The 25,009-nt window shown below is 41.0% G+C and overlaps 1 protein-coding gene across 2 annotated transcripts in view; it reads right to left on the bottom strand.

The window, feature by feature from the left end:
* Positions 1 to 25,009, bottom strand: part of LOC139478291 (calcyphosin-like protein) — a 35,233-nt gene extending 10,224 nt beyond the window's left edge. The window contains exons 1-5 of one of the 2 annotated variants that reach the window (XM_071260704.1): positions 24,917 to 25,009; positions 24,615 to 24,752; positions 22,317 to 22,497; positions 20,911 to 21,117; positions 13,516 to 14,425 (exon numbers count right to left, since the gene is read on the bottom strand). In XM_071260704.1, the coding sequence (XP_071116805.1) occupies positions 14,324 to 14,425; positions 20,911 to 21,117; positions 22,317 to 22,497; positions 24,615 to 24,751 (627 nt within the window). In that variant the 5' untranslated portion in view covers position 24,752; positions 24,917 to 25,009 and the 3' untranslated portion in view covers positions 13,516 to 14,323. Of the gene's footprint in view, positions 1 to 13,515; positions 14,426 to 20,910; positions 21,118 to 22,316; positions 22,498 to 24,614; positions 24,753 to 24,916 lie in introns of those variants that run through there. The other variant, XM_071260705.1, reaches the window with a different exon arrangement.

The following is a 25,009-nucleotide window of genomic DNA, read 5'->3' as shown; positions in this document are numbered from 1 at the left end:
CTGTGGTGTATGTGCTGAAGAGCATGACATTTGGAACTGCAAACTTTTCAAAGGTATGCTTGTTTCTGATAGATGGAACGAAGCCAAAAGATTGAAGCTTTGTTTTCGTTGTCTTAGGGGCAATCATCTGGGTAACAGCTGTCGTCAAAATAGGCTGTGTGGTATATCAGGTTGTTCAAAGAACCACAACAGACTATTGCATAATGAAAACTCTGGAAAGAATGAGTTCATTGATAAGACTTCGCGTACCTACCAAAACAGAGATATAGCTAAACCACAAGTTGAGTCAGTGGTAAATTTGGGTCACGATGCAGAAAAATCAAAATCTCAAAAACGTGATCAAACTGAAACGTCTCATGCAACAATGCCACTGACGTCAAACACTTTGATGGCTCTTCGCACTGTTCCAGTGGTATTGAAAAATGGGACTAGGACCATTACAGTAAACGCTTTGTTGGATGATGCGAGCACAAAGTCTTACATTAATGCCGACATTGCAGCTGAGTTGGGTTTACAGGGTGAGCCAGAGAAGATCTTTGTAAATGTTTTAAATGGTCACACAGAATCGTTTGAGACAAAACCAGTAGAATTTAAGCTTGAAAGTGTCAGTGGTGATCTTAGTATTCAGATGTCTGCAATGACAACTAATGCTGTGACTGGCAATTTGCAAGCGATTGACTGGCAAAAGCACAGAAACAAATGGACACATTTACAAAGTATACCATTCCCAAAAGTATCAAAGCCTTGCAGGGTTGAATTGCTTATCGGTGTCGATCATTTGGATTTGCACCAGTCGTTTAGAGAGGTGACTGGGCATCCTGGTGATCCAGTTGCAAGACTTACCCCACTTGGATGGACATGCATAGGTAGCTTATCTGATCAAGGTAAGTTTGAACAAAGTAAATTTGTTAGTTCATTCTTCACTGACAGCAACGATGTGGAGCTGACTGAGTTACTGCACAAGTTTTGGGAAATAGATCAAGGAAACCCAATATCACAAATGAAGCCTGATGATGAAAAGGTCTTAAAGTATGCCCATGAAACACTCACTCATAAGGATGGTCGATATGAAATAGGTATTCCTTGGAATGAAAATGCTCATTCACTGACTGACAACTATCTCATGGCTGTTAAACGTCTTAACAGTACGGAAAGGAAGTTGACAAAACATCCAGAAATAGCCAAGGCTTATGATGATATTATCTCTGAGTACTTGTCGAAAGGATACATTCGCAAAATTCAACAAGATGAATCATTTAGTGAAACAAGATGGTATCTTCCTCACTTTCCCATTTTGCGTCCGGATAGGAGTACCACAAAGGTTCGTATTGTGTTCGATGCATCAGCTAAACATGATGACCTATCTTTAAATGATGCAATACATGCAGGACCAAAGTTGCAAAGTGAGTTGTTTGATGTCTTACTCCGCTTCAGAAGACATCCAGTGGCACTTATCTGTGACATAGCTGAAATGTTTCTTCAGATCAGTATATCACCAAGTGATCGACCTTATCATAGATTCCTGTGGAGGTCAATGGATATGACTAGAAGTCCTGACGTGTATGAATTCAGTAGGGTTGTATTTGGAGTTACATCCTCTCCATTCTTGGCCCAGTTCGTGGCACAGGAAAATGCACGAGTTCATATCAAAGAATTTCCACTGGCTGCAGAAACTGTCATCAAATCAACATATATGGATGATAGTATGAATTCTGTTGAAGATGAAAAAAAGGGTCTAGAACTCTATGAACAGTTGAAAAACCTATGGTCTAAGGCGGGTATGCATGCCAGAAAGTGGATGTCTAATCACCTTGAGGTATTAGATGGCATACCTGAGGGAGATAGAGTAAATGAGGTTGATCTCAACAGAGGGCATTTGCCATCAGTGAAAACTCTTGGTTTGTTATGGATAGCCGCAAATGATTGGTTTACGTTTAGGGTAAACTTCCCTATTACACATGACAAAATCTCCAAAAGAGGTTTCCTTAGATATGTTGCCAAGGTTTTTGATCCGTTGGGTTTCATTGCACCATTCATTGTCACTGCTAAAGTAATCCTACAAGAGATGTGGATGGCGGGATTCGACTGGGATGATGAAGTAGATGAGGCATTGAGAAACAGAATAGAACAATGGCTAGGAGATCTAAATGGTCTAGAGACAGTACAGGTTCCCCGGTGTCTTTGCAGTGATAAAGACATCAGTTCTCTGACTTTACATACCTATGTTGATGCCTCGCAGATTGCATATGGAGCGGTTGTGTATGCAGTAACTGCTTATCCAAATGGTAACAAATTGAGCAGAATAGTAGCTTCAAAAAGCAGAGTTGCGCCACTGAAAGCTGTCAGTATACCCAGATTAGAATTAATGGCAGCGATTCTAGGGCTACGATTGGCACTGAATATCACGGAAGCACTTGATGTTGACTTGAAACAGGTGATATTCTGGTCAGACAACATGAACGTGTTATGCTGGATTAGAAATAACAGCAGAATTTTCAAACCTTTCGTGGCCAACAGGGTAGGTGAAATCCAGGATGTCACAAGTCCTTCACAGTGGAGACATACTCCAACAGAAGCAAATCCTGCTGACTTGATTAGTCGAGGAGCAACAGTTCAACAGTTGGTAGCTAGTTCATTGTGGTGGTCAGGTCCCTCTTATTTAATAAGAGATGAAACTGAATGGCCAGAAACTAAGCTGAAATCTATCAAGGTAGATGAACAAAGGGAGGTGAACAGAAACAGAATTCTATCTGCAAGTTTTGTTTCGGTGCCCTGTGAGTCATGGCGACTAGAACCCTCCAGATTCTCCTCGTGGAGAAGACTCACACGAGTGAATGCATGGGTTTACAGGTTCCTTCACAATTGTATAGCATCAAAAGATGATAAAGTTGAAGGAGAATTATCACCAGATGAGATAAGTGACGCTGAAAACAGAATCATCATGGATGTGCAGAGGGAATCTTATCCAAAAGAATATTCATCATTAGTGTCCAGAAAGCCATTACCATCAGGGTCGAAAATCCTGAACCTTCATCCTCAGCTGGATGACAACGGGATCATGAGGATGAAGGGACGTTTGGAGTATGCTGAATACTTACCTTTAGATACAAAATTCCCAATCATTCTGCCCAAAAACAGCTGGGTGACAACGCTTATTGTCAAGCATTATCATGACGAAGGTAAGCATGTTGCTGGAACGAACCAAACATTAGCTTCACTTTCAACAAGGTACTGGATTATCTCTGCTAGAGAAGCGATTCGGTCATGGGAAAGGAAATGTTCACTGTGCCTATTGAATATGGCAAGGCCAGTTCAACCAGTTATGGCTCCTTTGCCGAAAATGAGAATGGGAGTTTCACTTCGAGCCTTTACACAAACTGGGGTAGATTATGCTGGGCCATTCATGACCGTTCAGGGTCGAGGTAAACATCGACAGAAGCGTTACCTCTGTCTGTTTACATGCTTGTCGACCAGAGCCGTTCATTTGGAAATGGCCTATGGATTGGATACGGACTCTTTTCTAAATGCCTTTTATCGGATGATTAACAGAAGAGGTCTTCCTGAGTTGGTAGTATCTGATAATGGTACCAACTTCGTTGGTTCGGTCAAGGAATTGAAGGAGCTACTCCTACTCCTTGATGAGAATGCAGTGAGACGTTCACTTGCAAACAAAGGCATCAAATGGCGTTTCAATCCTCCTCATGCATCACATTTTGGAGGGGTGTTTGAATCCATGATAAAAGCTGCTAAGCGTGCCATTTTTTCAATCCTTAGTGCCGGTGATGTCACAGATGAAGAGTTGATGACAGCTTTCACTGGAGCAGAGGCTCTTATCAACTCTCGTCCGTTGACGTACCAATCTGCTCATCCACAAGACAGTACACCTCTCACGCCAAATCACTTCTTACATGGCCAGATTGGTGGCGTGTTCGCACCTGACACAGTTGACACAACAGACTTCAATCCACGCAAACGGTGGAGAAGAATTCAAGAATTGGTTCGTCACTTTTGGCACCGGTGGATGAGAGAATGGCTACCAAGCCTCAACACCAGAAGAAAATGGCACACTCCTCAGAGGGATTTACAATTTGGAGATGTTGTCTTAGTAATATCTCCCGACACGCCTCGTGGAAACTGGCAACTTGGCAGAATATTGAAGGTCTATCCAGGAAAAGATGGCCATGTTCGTGTCGTTGATATTAAGACAAGACAGTCAGTAGTGAAAAGACCAGCAAACAAAGTATGTCCACTAGAATGGGTTTCTTCGAGTGAAACAAATGGTCTTGATTAGCTTTCAGGATAATAGTTTTCAATCTATGATTGACAGGTGTCAATCATGGAAGGGGGTATGGTTTAAAGACATGCCAAAGAGGGAACAGATAGCGGAAACGCATCTTCCTTCGCGGAAATAAGTATTGCATTGCACGGGCTGCACGAGCACGTGCGGAGCGAGGAGATTGGAATTGCTTGAGTTATCGTCACTTTGGTTCTGAGATGTCGTCGCGATAGGACGTACATTCGTCACTTTGGTTTGATAGTTCGGCTCGATGGGAGGCATATTCGTCAGCTTTGGTTTTATATGTCGTCGCGATAGGACGTACATTGAACAGTTTCGTTCTATAGCTCGTCAAGGTAGGACGTAGTAGAACGTGTTAGTGGGCACAGGATGTCGCAATCGGGCGCAACAATGCTAGCCAAAATAGGGCTGGACTGATATAGGTTGATAGCAATAGATTTGAGAATCATATTAAGTTAATTTTGCCACATTTACATTTCTTCAGCTGTTTTAAGAAGAGAATCACGTTTAGTTCCCCGAATTTATTATCTGAATTATTTCATATCAAGATAGTCACGTTTAGTTCCCCGCATACAACAGTGAGGAAGTTCTCATTTTTGTTAATACTTAAAATTCCACTGCGCAACAAAAAGCATCATATTGTCTAACAGTTTTCTCAAAAATAAACCAGAACTATTTGTAGTATGTAGTTCCACTGTGAGTCCCCAATGAATGGTGCACACGGAATGTGTTCTCAGCTGCCCATGCAGGTCCGCCAAGCCCCGGCAGTCTTCAAAGTACGTGACACAGAGCTGTGTATCATGGGACCTGAACAAGTATTGTGTCCGTCACTTGCATATTTTGTGACGATGCTGACAGAAATATTATCAGAATCCTTGACTATTTTTCACATGTATTGGTACACAAACAAATAACAAATAATTGGTTTATTAGGACTTATACATCGCTATTATATTGTTAACATAATGTAACACAACACATCAGACAAATCATGTTGAGGTATACAAAACAGCTGACAATCCTTTTGTGAGATTTTTTAAAAATAAGTAGCTTTTAATTCACTAATTTGGGGCTAACAAATGCACATTGTCTTCCAAATTATGTACAATAATGTTGTAAAGTGCATCTCCTCCTTTTTGCAAAAGAACTATCTGTGCTTCCAAAGAATATATGAAAAAATATCATAACTTTGCTTTAAACGAATCAGGGCAAAGCTTTCAGGAAAGAAAAATTTGAATGTTTCCACAGCCGTCACAGCATGGTTATGGGCAGACTGGGCAGTGTGTACTGTTGGCATGCACTGTTGTCTACCACACTGACCACTGTCAGATAGGTCAGCTGGTGCAAGGCTGATTAAATTCTGTGACAGACGAGAACTGGAATAATGCCTGAGAAACATGTTGTTAAGGAATCTACAAGATGATTTATCCACCGACAAGCTTGCCCTGACAATGCTATGTACACCTGACTAGCTTGCCCTGACAATTTCATGTACACCTGACTAGCTTGCCCTGACAACACTATGTACACCGTTTGCCCTGACAACTCCATGAACACCGCTGACTAGCTTGCCCTGACAACACTAAGTACACCGCTGACTAGCTTGCCCTGACAACTATGTACACCACTGACCAGCTTGCCCTGACAACGCTGTGTACACCGCTGACTAGCTTGCCCTGACAACACTATGTAAACCACTGACTAGCTTGCCCTGACAACGCTATGTACACCACTGACAAACTTGCCCTGACAACACTATGTACACCTGACCAGCTTGCCCTGACAACGCTGTGTACACCACTGACTAGCTTGCCCTGACAATTTCATGTACACCTGACTAGTTTGCCTGACAACTCCATGAACACCACTGACTAGCTTGCCCTGACAACTCCATGTACTTCTGACTAGCTTGCCCTGACAACTATACGTACACCACTGACTAGCTTGCCCTGACAACGCTATGTACACCACTGACTAGCTTGCCCTGACAATGCTATGTACACCACTGACTAGCTTGCCCTGACAACGCTATGTACACCACTGACTAGCTTGCCCTGACAAGGCTATGTACACCACTGACTAGCTTGCCCTGACAGCGCTATGTACACCACTGACTAGCTTGCCCTGACAACGCTGGGTACACCATTGACTAGCTTGCCCTGACAACACTATGTAAACCACTGACTAGCTTGCCCTGACAACGCTGTGTACACCACTGACGAGCTTGCCCTGGCAACGCTACGTACACCACTGACTAGCTTGCCCTGACAATAATATGTTCACCACTGATTATCTTGCCCTGACAACGCTGTGTACACCACTGACTAGCTTGTCCTGACAACGCTATGTACACCACTAACTAGCTTCCCCTGACAACGCTATGTACACTGACGAGCTTGCCCTGACAACGCTATGTAAACCACTGACGAGCTTGCCCTGACAACGCTATGTCCATCACTGACTAGCTTGCCCTGACAACGCTATGTACACCACTGACTAGCTTGCCCTGAGAATGCCATGTGAACCACTGACTAGCTTGCCCTGACAACGCTATGTACACCACTGACTAGCTTGCCCTGACAACGCTATGTACACCACTGACTAGCTACTATTCAAACTTAGTGCTAAACTGATACAAGTTGAGACTTGTATCATACAATTTACATCAGGGTTCACACATAAGATAGAACAACTTATTTGATGCAACCAAACTGAAGTAGCAAATATTACTAATGTGCTGGAGTTTTTAGTCCCACAAAAATCTACAGTAGTTGTTATGGCTCAGGAATCCTTGTTTCGACTGTTTAGGAACACACTAACAGGCAGACAACTGTGTACTAGCTAATGCCAAGTGTCTTTAACCAACATCAAGGGGTATTTTCAAGCTGAATAATGTGATAATGCCTTGAACTTGGAAAAGTGATGAAATATAATATCACCACTTGAACGTGTGTTTTGTGAATAATGCTGCACAGAACAATATTTCAGCTATATGACGTCAACCTGTTCATCAGAGTATGATGACACAACATCAACTAAGGCACCAAACAGACCACCCTATCTGTTTAGCTGTCTCTTACGACCAGTATAGGCTGCTTGGGACAACTTCTAATCTGAGTGACGATGTCAGTTTCTCATAGGTCTCTAGTCTATCAGTGAAATAAATCACATATCTCACGGGTGATGGTATAATAAATAATCATGATATGATTGTATTTTTCTACAAGTGAGGAGGGTCACATGACCAACAAACACAACTAGGCACACATAGAACTCAGGTCTTTAATACAGTGTGAGTAGTCAAGCAGTTTATTTTATGGATAACAGAGTATGATTCATATGATGCAACAAAAATTTCCATTATATGTTAGACCTAAGTATAAAACATTCTAGATATACCGGGCTCAAAACTTCAGATATTCCCCCATCAAGGCCTTGTCTCCAGATCCCCAGTTCTCCAAGCTTGTCATGAGACCCAGATGGTATAGGTCTTGTGTAGTTCACGTGTGGGACCTGTCAAGGCCTTGTCTCCAGATCCCCAGTTCTCCAAGCTTGTCATAAGACCCAGATGGTATAGGTCCTGTGTAGTTCAAATGTGGGACCTGTCAAGGCCTTGTCTCCAGATCCCCAGTTCTCCAAGCTTGTCACGAGACCCAGATGGTATAGGTCCTGTGTAGTTCACATGTGGGACCTGTCAAGGCCTTGTCTCCAGATCCCCAGTTCTCCAAGCTTGTCATAAGACCCAGATGGTATAAGTCCTGTGTAGTTCAAGTGTGGGACCCGTCAAGGCCTTGTCTCCAGATGCCCAGTTCTCCAAGCTTGTCACGAGACCCAGATGGTATAGGTCCTGTGTAGTTAAAGTGTGGGACCCGTCAAGGCCTTGTCTCCAGATCCCCAGTTCTCCAAGCTTGTCACGAGACCCAGATGGTATAGGTCCTGTGTAGTTAAAGTGTGGGACCCGTCAAGGCCTTGTCTCCAGATCCCCAGTTCTTCAAGCTTGTCATGAGACCCAGATGGTATAGGTCCTGTGTAGTTCAAGTGTGGGACCCATCAAGGCCTTGTCTCCTGAGGGCAGATGCCCAGTTCTCCAAGCTTGTCATGAGACCCAGATGGTATAGGTCCTGTGTAGTTCAAGTGTGGGACCCGTCAAGGCCTTGTCTCCAGATGCCCAGTTCTCCAAGCTTGTCACGAGACCCAGATGGTATAGGTCCTGTGTAGTTCAAGTGTGGGACCCGTCAAGGCCTTGTCTCCTGAGGGCAGATGCCCAGTTCTCCAAGCTTGTCATGAGACCCAGATGGTATAGGTCCTGTGTAGTTCAAGTGTGGGACCTGTCATGACTTGTTTTTTATTCAGTCTGGCTTGTCAACACCAATTTAACCAACCTGGAATATTTTTGGGGTGGCAGCTTAAAATAACATTCGCTCAGTGTCACTGAGTCTGAAGCAGACCAATCAGTGGTTGAAAGTATGGGCAGCAAAAGTCAGCCTTCAAGGAAGACCTCCATAGAAGTCTATGGTATAATAAGTGTTATAGAAAGCCACTATATAAACATGATCAAATAAAAAGAGGCTATCTATATTCCACTGATAGTGATATGTGTAAACATTCAGTCAATATATATGAGGGAAGACAGAATTAAGAGAAACTATGTGTTATACTTCTGTAAAAATTCATGAATAGTATGGAGGTTTACTCTTACATTTATGTTATGGGTGATGTTGGGGTGAATATCTGTAGCATATTGTTGACCAGGTGTGCATCAGGACATCGTGTCATGAATACTGATAGGGATAACCAAGGTTTTATTCCTAAAGCAAATACAAATTTTAATTCAAAATAGTCATATTTAAAATAATAAAATGTCAACAAGTAGTCCAGTGGTAGTTTAAATTTATGTTTCCAGATGGTTTTTCAGAAGCATTACTTTAAAAAAGCAAGAGTGCATTTTCTTCTACTTCGTTAATATCTAAAATTTGGACATGAAGCCGGCTGTGACAAAGTGTCAAAAAATCATCATTTCTTGTTCTATATGACTGTTCCTGGACCCTGCCAAGAACATCTTTAAAACGTAATAAAACTGGTCAGGCCACAATATCCATTACATGCATAAGTGGAAGTAAGAGAAGGACACTGGCGCTGTGGAACACATGTAGACACTGGACAGGTGGTTGTCAGCGCTGTTGCCTCATTGCCAGATACTACCAAGCAATCATAACTTGGCAAGAACACAAGTTTTAAAACATCATAATGCTGTTCAATCTCACAACATTTGTGATGGAATACAGGGCAGGTATGTAAAAATTTCCACTGAAGGACTGGAGTCAGGTAACTGTCACTAGCTCCCAATACCTGGGTTACAAATAATTCGGGACACAATTGTTGTTTGAGGTCTTGTGAGAGCTACCATGAAGGTGAAGGTCATCTGACTATGTTGTCAGTTTCCAAGCTTGCCTCATCATCAGATCAAAGTACACATCACTGTCAATAGACGCACTGACACCAGCGTAGTAGTTGTCAAACTCCTCACAGGTAATCTGAAACAGAGGAACATGGTGACAGTGACTACCACTGCTGGGCTCCATCACACTGCTCACACCACTTTGATTGGAGGCTACACTTTTGTTTAGTTGATCAGTTAATTATGATAGTAAATGGTCCCGGGCATCCTCCAGATCTCCAGGGCTAACATTTCGGTAACCCAACACTAACCCCAGGATCAATTCTCGTGGTTCTCGTGATCTCAAATTTCTCGCACTTGATTATTATCAAAATTTTACTGACCAATCAAACGTCAAGATAAGGAAAAAGAAAATGGGCAAGGACTTTGCCACCACCAGTTTAATGGACATGAAGACAACCTTTGGATCAAACAGATTATTTTCTGATGCTTTCTTTTGCGAGTCAATGTAGAATTTCTAGCAAATTCTATCTCAATAAATGGGACTGGCCTCCATGTTGTATATGTCACAAACCCAGCATTTAGGCTGGTTTGTAACACGCATCCTGATTGATCCCTTAGACTGACTAATGAAAATTAAGGGCAGGTAATTTGAAATAGCGAGAACCATGTGAATGAATCCAGGGTTAATGTGTTTACCGAAATGCAAGCCCTGCAGATATGGAGGATGCTTCTCTGGCTAATTCTACCAATATGTTGTCAGGGCAAAAAAGTGGTAAAAAGTGTTCAAATGAATCTACCATAAGCCCTCCAACCAATGCAGTGTGGGCAACCTTTGTAACAAATTCTTGATATTAGTATTTAAAAAAAACAGGTGAGGTGTAGATGGAATGAAAACAGTCAAGCCATGCAAGTTATATATATTACATTCATGTTATAAGTTACATACATGCATAACAAAAACTGACCTCAGTACACTAGGACAAATCATAAAGTTATGACAGGAAAAGAGAAATATTGTTGTTATTAAATATAGTACAAATGTGTCCAAAATGAATACATCAAAGGTATTTGTAACATTGAATCTTCTATACGTAGCATTTTGTCTGTGTTCATCTAAACTGAAGTATTACCTTGTGTTTGTTCCAGTGGCGGAAAGTCAGACAGAAAGAACCATGCAGAGATTTATGCAGGTGATGACGTCACAGCCAACGTGTTGCCATCCAACAGCAACACATCACATTGTCGAACTCTCTCTCTCTCACACACACACAGACGAGACACACTCACTCACTACACTCACTCACACACTCAAGACACTCACTTGCTCATTCAATCGCATGCATGCATTCCACAACATGGCTGCTACACAGATCTAGTTGAAGTACAAAATATTAAAATAACAGAAAAAACATGCTTTAAGGGTTAAGGAATCTTTTTCCTTTAATATTTCACCTCACACCTAGTCCCACTCAATCCAATTTTCACCCACAGATGCCACGCATCACATCTCAGAGGTCAATGAAACTGCTGGTCTACTTACCTGTCGCCTGCAGAAATTGCAGAGGGACAGATACTATCTAAAGTCAGTGACATACTGTACATAATCGGCAAGCTAAACAACATTTATGTGACATTAAGAAAACAAACTGCATGCCAGGAAGACTGATTTATTTATTTCTGTTGTGCTCTTGCTGTGTGTGGTAGGTCAGCTCTATTCACCATCAGCTAGCCGTGCTGACCAGTGGAGTGGTTTTCGTGACATCTTCCCCCTCCATCTTCTGCTGTGTGACACCCATGATGAACGGCCCCTGGACTCTACGGAGGGGTATTCCAGTGTCTCCACTACACTGACAGTTGACGATGACATGTATTTTCATTACACCAAGTAAGCCATAAATATTCCCGAATATTACCCTTTGAGAAACACAATGTAACTCCTTTTCTTGCTATGTCAGGTCAAACAGTAATATAAAGCATTTAACCATAGGATCACCATATTATTTCTATGGAAACTGATTTGTGATGGAAGTTTAGTATTCCATTGTAACTTGACATCAGTCTTTCATGGTATTCTTGCTCAGCAATGAAGTTCTAATGACTGGAGATGATGTACAACCCACGTCCCTGCAGCCTTCTTCCCCCAGACAGCACCATCCTGACTGCTGTGACTGCTGCGTACCTTCAACACTACATATTTCATGCATCAGGAGCACTGGAGGACTTATTGTCATGTATTGTCCAGTTTTGGTGCTGGTCCCCCAAGAGTCCCCACATTGCTCCTACCTTGTACCAGTGTATAGATTTCCCCAAATTTCAGTCAGACAACCGGACTGGCAACTTTGTGAAGTTACCAGACCAGATAAAATGTTCCCAGTCCAGAACGTTTTAGACTAACGAACAAAAGTAACAAAAGGGTAAACATAAGAACAGTACTGTTTAATGTTCGTTTTCAGAAAAGAACAATCAACTGATGGATTGTCATCTTAGTAACTATAACTCCCAACCATCGGGTGTGCAACTTTTCAAAACTGACAGTCCTTCAGCAAAATAGACCATCTCAGATTGTCGGTCATGTGGGTACTTTAAACATGGCTAGTACACCGATGTTCTACAGCTCCTATATTAGCTCATTTGAAATCCCCGCAGGTAGTGTCAACATAATGCATACTCATTCTGCAATGTGGATTCACCAGTGAACATGACAAACGTACACTCAATTGTCTGCAAACCTTCAGTGCACCAGTAACAAACACTGTGGGGATTCCGGGGTAGACGAGGTCCCCAGCAACCTATGCTGGTCATAAGGGGCGACTGAATGGATCAGACTTGGTTGATTGCTTGGATTGTTTCTAATAATATCAATCACTGGATTGTCTAGCGCAGACTCAATTATTTGCAGGCCGTAGACATACAGCTGGAATGTTGCTGAGTGCAATGTTAACCAACATGGTAGAAACACCTCATAGAATACCAATATCAGCCCCGCAGATGCACAAAGACACTTGTATTGGAACAAATCCTTGCAGTAGAGTGGAAATTATGTAAATCATAGCACCAGTTAATTTATACTTTGTGCCTTTTGGCATGTGAAAAGTTTAATAATATTATTCTTATTGCTTCCAAGGAATGCTGACTGACTCATATGGTAGTGTCACACTGCACATGATTAAACTATGTAGTATGGTAGTTCCTGTCTACATGTAATATTATACAGCAATATTTTGTTGGATTATGTATTTCCATGGAAAAGCAAATTATTCTAACAATTTTTTCTAACATCATCATCAACAATTATGACAAATGGCCATGGACTCATCAAAGTTGGATAAAACGAAGTATCAGTAATAAAAGAGGGGTGAGTCACTTTTACGTTATAAATTGTCTGATGTGTACCTCGGGAGCCAATGTTTGACTATTTGGAAGTGTTCTCAGTGAGCAGGTACACTATGTGGAAACATATAACACTATGTAATTTGGGGATGTTTTCATCAAAGGTGACCGGCTATCCTACACAAATTGGGTCATGGATTATATACATTCATCTGGGATGTGCAGATCTACTTTGGACGCTCCCTGCCACTTCCAGAACCCTGTATGCATACTTGAACAGTCAGGGTGGGGGTGGGTATTGTGTGGTGGCTGGCTCTGTGGTCTGTAAGAGACACTATCTTCTAGGTTTCTCCATAATTAGATAAAGGGGAAATGTAACCATCAAATGACAATGTGTTCGATATGTCTAGTTCCCACAACCTTTTACCCACAAGAATTCATAGCCACACAGAAAAAGAACACCAATGTGTATTTTACTGTTTATTTTTAAGAATAAATATATACTATCAAACAGTATGGGTGTTTGATACAGTTAATTAATACATCTGTGGTAATATCAAAAGATACCCTTATAAAAACTTGCCACCACAATGCTGGATCGTGAAGACTATAACAAGATGTAAACTAGGGACACTACACCACACAATGATGTATCTATATACAACATACGCTACAACATCCTTCCTCCCGCATCCAGGCAGGGGGAGCAACACAACTAGATACGTAAAACCAAAAGTAACCCTGGTACCAACAAAGGTCATATACTTGCATTGCATATTCACTTTCAGATAAAAGTGTTAAAAAGAAAAACTCCTTTAGGTTAGACTTCATTCTGCAAGTGTTCCATGTTGGCTGTACATGGTTTTCAAGTGACATCCTACAGGCCTCACTGAGCCGACAGTGGTGGTGCTTGCTGGGCCAGACAGTGGGACAGTGGAGGCAGTGGTTGGGGAAGCAGTGAAGAGGAAGACAGACAGAGAGGAAGACATTTACATTTACAGCAAATCACACCACAGATATCTACACATTACATATATAGCTATTTTACAGCAATATGTAAATCTACACAGGATATTATCTTAAATGTACAAATCTTTTGGAAGATGATTCCAAATATATTATTTACCCCGGGAAATAAGTCAGAATATACTGACGCACACTACTGTCACATTTTGAGCAAGATAAATTCCAAGCTAACAAAAATTCTACAAAAGATTTCCATGTAATTGACAACACAACAGATAGGTAATGGAGGACAGAGATGCATGCTGGGATGGCAGTGAAATGTCAGGGTTCTATATTTTCCAGGCTTGTCGCATCATCAGGTCAAAGTAGGCGTCACTGTCCACAGACGCACTCACACCACAGTAGTAATTCTGAAACTCCTCGGCTTCAATCTGAAACAAGCAGTGTGGGTGAAGGCAGGTGCTGACAGTGCAGACAGATGTTGAATGGAGACAACTGCTTCCTTTGTTGTACACAGATCACAGAGAAGTCAATACAACTTTCCAAGCCAAATGTCTCAGTTAATACAAGCTTTTGGCTATGATTAGGAAAGGGTTCATAGCATTTTATAATCAGAATTTCTTTCAGTTTTCAAGCATGCCATGAGATCATGTGAAACAACTTGGAAATATTCAAAAGAAAAGATAAATCTGAAAAGAATATCATGCAAAACTACTATATCTGCTATGAATGGTTAACATAATAAAGTAGCAGGTGCAAGCTGAGAGAAGCAAAAAGCATGGCAACGGCAGTTATAGAGTTACAGAAGCATGGCAACGGCAGTTATAGAGTTACAGAAGCATGGCAACGGCAGTTATAGAGTTACAGAAGCATGGTTGGTCATACTGGTGCATCAAGCAGGCAGTGTTACAACATGTAGGAACATCAAAATAATGATACTGATACTCTACAGCAATGTGTATCCCGATGTCTACAGTTTTATGAAAATTGAAATGTGAAAACATATAAAAAAATGGCTGTCTTAGAGTGAGTTTGCTTTGAACAGTATTTCAGTAATATCACAGAGTGTCATCTTGATGTGGAAGAAGAGTGCAAAGTGTTCCAAAGCCCATGTTTACCAGCAACACTTTATTGAGACACATGAGCACAGATTTGGTGCTGACAAACCTAGAAACATAATCTTGGCATATTTTGGATTCAAACCAACAGTTATAGGTTTCTTGCATCCTCAAGGGACACAACCATGCACAGCACATTGCACTGTTTTAGTTGACTGGCCACCCATGCCCACTGACTGTCTTACAAGATATGAGGTGAGATCATTCAAGAAAGCATCAATACACACTAGTTCCTGCAGGCTGTCAACCAATACCCTGTACACTAGACCATGATACACACCATGAAACCTGTAGGCTGTCAGCCAATACCCTGTACTCTAGACCATGATACACACTAGAACCTGTAGGCTGTCAACCAATACCCTGTACTCTAGACCATGATACACACTAGAACCTGCAGGCTGCACACAATACCCTGTACTTTAGACCATGATACACACTAGAACCTGTAGGCTGTCAGCCAATACCCTGTACTCTAGACCATGATACACACCATCAAACCTGCAGGCTGTCAGCCGATACCCTGTACTCTAGACCATGATACACACTAGAACCTGTAGGCTGTCAACCAATACCCTGTACTTTAGAACAAGATACACACTAGAACCTGTAGGCTGTCAACCAATACCCTGTACTTTAGAACAAGATACACACTAGAACCTGTAGGCTGTCAGCCAATACCCTGTACTCTAGACCATGATACACACTAGAACCTGTAGGCTGTCAACCAATACCCTGTACTTTAGAACAAGATACACACTAGAACCTGTAGGCTGTCAGCCAATACCCTGTACTAAAGACCATGATACACACTAGAACCTGTAGGCTGTCAGCCAATACCCTGTACTCTAGACCATGATACACACTAGAAACTGTAGGCTGTCAACCAATACCCTGTACTTTAGACCATGATACACACTAGAACCTGTAGGCTGTCAACCAATACCCTGTACTTTAGAACAAGATACACACTAGAACCTGTAGGCTGTCAACCAATACCCTGTACTTTAGAACAAGATACACACTAGAACCTGTAGGCTGTCAACCAATACCCTGTACTCTAGACCATGATACACACTAGAACCTGTAGGCTGTCAACCAATACCCTGTACTTTAGAACAAGATACACACTAGAACCTGTAGGCTGTCAGCCAATACCCTGTACTAAAGACCATGATACACACTAGAACCTGTAGGCTGTCAGCCAATACCCTGTACTCTAGACCATGATACACACTAGAACCTGCAGGCTGTCAGCCAATACCCTGTACTCTAGACCATGATACACACTAGAACCTGCAGGCTGCACACAATACCCTGTACTTTAGACCATGATACACACTAGAACCTGTAGGCTGTCAGCCGATACCCTGTACTATAGACCATGATACACACTAGAACCTGCAGGCTGTCAACCAATACCCTGTACTTTAGACCATGATACACACTAGAACCTGCAGGCTGTCAACCAATACCCTGTACTTTAGACCATGATACACACTAGAACCTGCAGGCTGTCAGCCGATACCCTGTACTTTAGACCATGATACACACTAGAACCTGTAGGCTGTCAGCCAATACCCTGTACTTTAGACCATGATACACACTAGAACCTGTAGGCTGTCAGCCAATACCCTGTACACTAGACCATGATACACACTAGAACCTGTAGGCTGTCAGCCGATACCCTGTACTAAAGACCATGATACACACTAGAACCTGTAGGCTGTCAGTCAATACCCTGTACTCTAGACCATGATACACACCATCAAACCTGCAGGCTGTCATCCAATACCCTGTACTCTAGACCATGATACACACTAGAACCTGTAGGCTGTCAACCAATACCCTGTACTCTAGACCATGATACACACCATCAAACCTGCAGGCTGTCATCCAATACCCTGTACTCTAGACCATGATACACACTAGAACCTGTAGGCTATGTGGCAACACCCTGTACTCTAGACCATGATACACACCATAAAACCTTCAGGTTGTCAACACCCCAGAAAACATTTATCTGCAAAACTTTTATGGTCTCACAATTCATACAGAAAAAAACAATGTACACTAGTTACTTCGTTAGGTTTTGGCTGGGGTCGTTTAAAAATATCATTCTTGGTAGCATTTTGTAGGTCCCACATTCATGATACTGGGAATTATTGAGTCATAGATGCAAAAATTGCCCAAGATGTACTATTTATTTGAAAAAAGGGGGAACTGCCCGACTGCACACTAGATTCTCCTGAGGTCCATCGCCATAGCAAGGAAGTACAACTGTAGGCTAACTGAGATGAACAACACAACATCAAGGTCAGAACTTCTGGTGACTAGCCAGACAAAACATTCACAATAGGCCCACACATTTATCTCCAAATACTGAGCTAGGAAGACACTAAACAAATGACACTATTAAATTTCTTGATTTCACAAAACCTTGGCAAAACATCATACTCTCTTCACACAATACAAGTCGTCATCGAAAAAACTATGTTCTTCATTTGCGAGTATAGAGAATATGTCAACGTTGGTGGTGGATTCAGTGGAGAAAACTATGTCAATGTTTCTGTAAGTTCTGGTTGATACATGTGTTAGAACTGACTACAATGCAGTATCTGTAGTGTGTAAACTGCTGGCTTACTGCATGTGTGCATACACAACACCAGAACACAATATTTCATTTTGTTTACTATTAGTCAACATTTATTGTTTAGTACAGGTGAAGACTGTTAGTTAATGTTAGTCCATGTTGGGCGTGAAGAACTATTATCAGCATTACTGTCCACCAACACTTCTGTCCACTTCTAACCAAGGAAGCTTCCTCAGCTGAAATGTTGCATTATATCCAGGTCACCATCAACTAAACATGTAACAGAAATGTTATTTACCCAAATTATGACTTATTACTCAAAGAGTAACTTTGTGAATAATCAAGTTATCCATTTCATGGAATTTTCAAATGAAATGAATGTAACTTGCTTACTAGCCCAAAACAATCTGCCCATTTCATTCATGAGAGTAAAACATTTTGCATTCCTTATAGGCGGCCTGTGTTATTTTCAATTACGAAAGTGCCTAACAAATTTGTGTTGTTTTTTCAGCCTTTAATCTTCGTTTCAGTAATAATGTATTTATGAATGTAACATCCAACATCACTGTCACTGTCAGAACAGTCCCTTCAATACCGCCATTACTCCAACCAATGTAATGAAACTTACGAAGAGTTTTCACAGTTTCCATGCAGTTCTCATCATGAGATCGAAGTACGCATCACTGTCTATGTAGGCACTTACACCAGCATAGTAGGCATCAAACTCTTCAGGTGTGATCTGGAGTTGATATCACAGTTAAATACATATCTGCACTTTAAGTACTTGAGCTGTTCAAACTATTCATATAAAAAAGCTCATTGACAGTTAAAGGTGACTGACTGGATCTCCAGGACTGCACCTGCCAGAGAACAGCCACACATGGACAGCCAGCTGCTGAGGCATTGCAAGCCCACACCACAATGTAGGCAGCAACCTCAAGCTGATTGGTAAGCAAAGCATTCAGATGATAGTAGTGAACATCAGCATGGAGGCCTCCCTGCCAAGGATACTGGATACACACCACACAAACATGGCACTTATTAGTGAGTGAAAAAGGAACACATCAAGGAGAATTAAAATGGGTCGTGTTAATCACAATTCTGATCTCAAGAGCTGGTTATAAACGGAACATCGTGCTGTGTGAATTATAAATAATTAGTAAAACCACAAACTACCGCAAAATATTCCTTGGGTTAATACCGAGAATACACTAAATGTCTGACGTCACTGGGGATTATTCTACAAGTCAACATGTAGAGATTCATGTTTAAAGAGTCGCAGTGAAAAAAGGTCTGCAGGTTAAGATTAGAAGCACTCCAGCAAGCTGAAACTGAATTAATGTCCCACAATAGTGTGGCTGAGTATTGCTGTATGTAAGACATGAGTACAACAAACATGGTACATGCTCATGCAAGCAGCAGCTAAAGCAGAACACAAACACAACAGTTCATCATTAAAATGTGGTACATCACAAACATCAAACAGGGGTTAAAAAATACCATTGCCCAACACCCATGTCAAGTAAGGTTTAGATGTCGGGCGAGTAATATACGTTTTCTATCATGTCCGTGGACAAGTAGAGCACACAAATGAACTGGGTCAAGTTTCACGAGAATGTAATCATGTGATCATGTTACAATATTTCATTGGTTAATATGTTGCTCCTGTCCCAGACTGGCAGTCTAATTTGCATACAGTTACAACACTCAACCAATGGGATCAATACATTGATAGATCGCAGTAGCACTTCCATATATAGCACATGCTTCTTGGAAATTGAATGATGGACAGTTGACTACATTTTTTGGAATTTGTAATGCAAGGTAGATCTATTGCCGATTTTGGAGGCTTCGTTAGGCCTAGCTTTGATGAAATATATTATTTGAATACACCAGTCACCCTCGAGGCTCACGCTCTCTCGATCGCGAAAACTTTGTTGACACATAAGTCAAATTACAACAAATACACTGTATGACTTTTAACAAATCAAAGTATGGCATTTATGATATATGTATCCATTCTCTGGCAAAATCAAGGCGTCAATAGCAGTAATCTGACCGTAGTTGCTGTAAATAATGGTAAGTTGTGCAATCTATTGATCACTTCACACCAAAATGAGTGTAAACAAATATTGAATGAAATTTGGAATAAAATAAATAAAATATATTCAAACATAAGTCCAGATATACCATGAACACATTTTTTATAACCAGATAGTATAATAATGGGATTAAATTATGTACTTCAGTTCAGATTTGTTGACTGGTATTTCCGGTTTGAATGATTATGTTTTTTGGGATGGGGGAAAACTTTATTTAACATGTAGGTAAATTTTGGGAGCCATGTGTTACCCTCGCGCTATAACCAAGATGGTGCTGTAATGAGGGGCGCAACAGCAAGGGAACACTGTATCTCTGATTCTCAGTTCTGTAGATGTAACATTTTACTGAGTTTATAAGCTTGATTTGGTACATTTTAAAATAGGGCAAGTACGAATGTTGGTCATACTTGCCCTTGGTCAAGTAACATTTTTTATAAATTTTCAACCCCTGATAAACGAATGTTGGTGCATGGTATCCTGATGGTGTGCTGTTGTGGTACTGCTGTCAGTATGAGTTAGTCGTGCCAGTGTCACAGCTGGTTCAGCTGAGGGGAACCCCTGAGGGATGCTGACATCCCCCCACTATTATCAGGAAATAAACATGTATATATGGATCCTCAAATTTGACAACTGAACTTTGATCTTTTTCAAAAGTATAAATTTCAATGTTCAAAAACTCTCCATAAAAGAAAAAGAAAAACAATTAAATGAGAAAGATCTTATTTGACATAGGCAAAGCTGCACTATCCAGTTCCATCGATTGCCTGTGCTAAATGTATACATCAGGTGTGTGAATCCCTGTGAACAACACTTCATCAAAAAGTTAGCTAGCACAGTAATGTTAATATGCAAGCAGGTATACCAAGTATATCAAACCATGTCAAGCAACAGGATTAAAGGCATCCCTGCAAAGTGTACATATTTTAATGACAGTATACAAAGCTTTACATTTTCTTTCATATGGCATGTTTTATTCATCATGTTCATGAAGACCAATATATAACTTGACCATACTAAACTCCGAACATATTAGCCAGTAGGATATATCTTGGATTGATAGGTTCAGTAGTAAACAAAAGGGAAAGGCATACTGTCTCTCTTACCTTGCCATCTTTGTCCTGACTGTCGAATGTGTCAAGGAATTGTCGCAGGCACTGGTCCTCTGTCCACTCTCCATTGAGATATTTTGGATGCTTCTTGACGTTGTAAATCCCTTTCAGGTCCTCCACTGTAACCACACCATCACCACTCTTGTCCAGCTTTTTAAATGCTTGTGCTATTAATGACCTTCTGGCTTGGCTCATGGGAGGCTGGAAGAGAGGGAGCATGTCTTCAGTACTCAGTGATGGGCAGGTCAGAGGGATCTGCTGTATATTGAGTTGATTCGTATTTCGGGCAACATCGGGTTCACATTGCAAATGATATTTTCAACCCTTTGTCTTTTACAGGTTCTGATAAAGAATATTCCAATCTCATTAAAATCAGATCTTAGAGGTCACTACCGCTACAAGCTGAGGACATCCCATTACATGTCACGTGAGAATGACCTTTTGCAAAGTTTGACTAACCAATGAAATGACTAACAAGAATTTGACAATAGCTCATCAAAAGCAGCTTTCTTGAGCTTTACGGACCAGTTTCAAATTGGCAACTTTCTTTCAAGACTTCGCTTTGACAAAATATTTTGACAAAGATCTTGATTCCAAATTGGAAAACTGAACAAAAGAAAATTCTGGAATTGCCAGACGGCTGAGATTGTATGGCAGTACATCCCTTGGGCTATGGAAAGTCTTTACTGTTTGATATGTTTATCCCAGGGAAGTGAGAGACAGACGACAATTTGGATGAAATCACTTGTACAGCCCGTGTTAATATTTTCGAGGTTCATGATTAGAAAACACATTCCTCAGATCTTTGTTTTTGTTGGAAGCAAGAACAAGGATCTGATTATAGAGAGATTGGTCAATACACCATACTATAAAATCATTCTGATTATTACTGAAGACATCATAATTCTATGTGCACACTTATTTCCTCCAACTCGCTCAACAATATGTCATTCCCTCTCCTCTTGTTTATCTCGCACATTGATTATTTCATGTACAGTTGCTGCAGGCTGAGCCAGGAGTAGCTACTTGTATCTGATGCTGGCTCAGCCTGGAGTAGCTATTTATGTCTGATGCTGGCTCAGCCAGGAGTAGCTATTTATGTCTGATGCTGGCTCAGCCTGGAGTAGCTATTTATGTCTGCTGCTGGCTCAGCCTGGAGTAGCTACATGTGTCTGATGCTGGCTCAGCCTGGAGTAGCTATTTATGTCTGATGCTGGCTCAGCCTGGAGTAGCTACTTGTGTCTGATGCTGGCTCAGCCTGGAGTAGCTATTTATGTCTGCTGCTGGCTCAGCCTGGAGTAGCTACTTGTGTCTGCTGCAGGCTGAGCCTGGAGTAGCTACTTGTGTCTGCTGTAGGCTGAGCCTGGAGTAGCTACTTGTGTCTGCTGCTGGCTGCTTACCCTGAGCTGTACCAGAAACTCATCAAAGTCCAGGGTTCCGCTGCCATCCCTGTCACATTTGTTGAAGGCTTCCTGTATCTCCTCATTAGACAACTCTGTACAGCCGTAGTCATGGATACCCTTCTTAAACTCTTTGAAGTCAAGTGATCGACTACCGTCATCATCCATGATCTTAAAACATCTGTAATATCAAAGACCAACATATATCCTCAATCAGATTTGGGTTTGGCTTCATCTTGTATCACAGTAACAAATGCGAAAGACATTTATTTATGAGCTTTATTCTCAAGAAAACATTTCTGTTCGCTTCAGAGTGAACATTTTATAAGAAACTATGTAACATTATACTGTACTAAGAGTTAATATTTTACAACAGAAGCAACACATCCTTTTCATCTACAGCTGAATATGAATTAATGGAACATACATCATTATGCCATATGCCCAAACGGAAATTAGCACAAACATGGCCAATTTGTTATGGCACTATTGGTACTATTAGTAAATAGGTACACTTCAGTGTAGGACACCAAGAAGTATCACATACAGCCTAATCAGCTATGAAGAGATATATTCTGGTAGCCACCCAATACAATGTAATTCGGCCATCTAGGGGAGTACAGGGGCAGCGCATGCACTCATTGAAAAGTTTAAAATCTAGGCTGCAAATGGTGCTATTGAATGAAGTCTGAACAATGTTAAAATGTGCAAACAACGTTCTAACTGAGCCTTCAATATTATCATCAACAATTGGTCTGGCTTAGTTTCTCACTCTGTAGAATGATTACAATTTTGATAGCCACAGGCCATTTGTCAACCGTTCGTTTCACACACTGATGAATTTTATATGAAGAGAAATACTTAGCCATGAAGTTGACCTCAGGGTACAATGGTTGAGGGTTCCTTATTTGTCATATTTATTGCCTGTTTAACATGGTCTTTTTTTACGTCTGAGTATGAAGCATCAACTGTTTGAAATCACCAGCCTTCTTTACAGCACCTTATGCTGAAGAATTCAGCAGGTTAAAGGTTACAGCACTTTCTGAGATTTCAGGTTTTTTTTCACTATGGCAACATTGTTTTTTAACATGGGTCAAATTGGTGAAATTGTTAACAGGCACATATAGGTGTTAAAATGATGTAGTTGAGCAGCAGAGGTAGTGATGTCAATGGACCACTGGGTAGTGTAGGCATATGACCAATAGGTTGTGGCGGGGAGAAATTACATATGGTTGCTATGGGGGTAGTATTTATCACATTGTTTGGCAGGATAGTGTGGGAGGGGAATGTTTGTAAACAAATGTAAGTGTTAGTAACAGTTATTATGCAGAGCTGACCATGCATAAACCGAGTTAGCTAAATAATTCTAAATATTATATCCCCGTAACATGTTTTCGAGCCTCACCTCTATTCAAGCCCCTAAACAATGCATAACCATGTGCATGATGATGTAATCAAGGTAGACGCTTTGAAGCTCACAGAAGATATCAGAGTGTTCGCCACTTGTCGCTGAAGTTACGTTACGAATTCAATAAAGTAAAATATTCAATAAGTAATAAAAACATACCTCGAACTGTGCTTTTTCACTAATGCACATTTCAATCAAACTTGATCTGATGATAATTTTGCATCAGAACAATCATATGCACTGATGGTATATCAGCTGCTGTTTGTAACATGTGTAACATCATGTGTAACTGATCATGTTGTGCATCTATGTTTAACTTGACTGTTATGGAGAGGCTTGAAAGAGGGTGACGGTAACAAGGTGGTGCCTCATTGACTTGTCTCGCTTTGCGAGGCATTATTTCCACTTAATTGACAAGATGTGGTCATTTGACTATCCAATTGTTAACAGAAATAAATATCTTCAAAGGTAAGACTTAGTTTTAGTGTATTGAGATTATTATTATAGAGACATAATGAGAAATACACAAGGATACTAATACACAAAACTACAAGACATTATAGCAGTGGTGGAACATATCTTGACACTGTTTTCAGGGGTCTAGATCATATCAAAAGTATAAACATGGCCACAGACTAGGCCTGTACAAGTACAAATCACACACATGTATATTTTCCACCATGCAGTAGCGAATATTAACTCTGTTGTTTATCATGCATGTATGCATTGATGTTTTTATGTGTGATAATCAATATCAAAATCCGTGATACGATCACGAGCACATTTGTATGTCCATGACTGTCTCCCTCGTATAGAGCGGCTGACAGCTAGCAGGACGGGGCATGTTTCACGTTATGAACTAGATCTAGTGTGTACCATAAATGTCTTACCTGCCCAGGCCTTTGATCCCTGTTGAGCCTCTCGCTAAACATGCCAGACGTAACTTTACCATAGGATCCTTCTCGTGTTTCAGTTGCTTCATCGCCTTGTCCTTCATCTCCTTCTGGGTCCTTACTGTAGCAGCCATCCTGGAGAAGAAGACGGAAACATGGGACACTCCCGGCAATGTTCGCGCTTATATCTTTCTTGTCTATTCGCAAGTGACCAACTACTTGGAAACATCAAACAACGGATAGCGGACATTAAACACAGACCTGACAGGAGTGTGTAAAAAAAAAGTAGAATTACTAACCTGCAGTTTTGATGTGGATGTATTAACACCAATTTCCCGAATGAATGACGATCGCGTTACCGAGTGAGAAATGAAGTCAAAGTGGGTCACTGG

The sequence above is a fragment of the Haliotis cracherodii genome, unplaced genomic scaffold (genome assembly GCF_022045235.1).
Source record: "Haliotis cracherodii isolate W230 unplaced genomic scaffold, xgHalCrac1.p SCAF_4, whole genome shotgun sequence".
NCBI lineage: Eukaryota > Metazoa > Mollusca > Gastropoda > Lepetellida > Haliotidae > Haliotis > Haliotis cracherodii.
The sequence above is the reverse complement of the archived record's forward strand: the minus strand, read 5'-3'. Positions and strand labels throughout refer to the sequence as shown.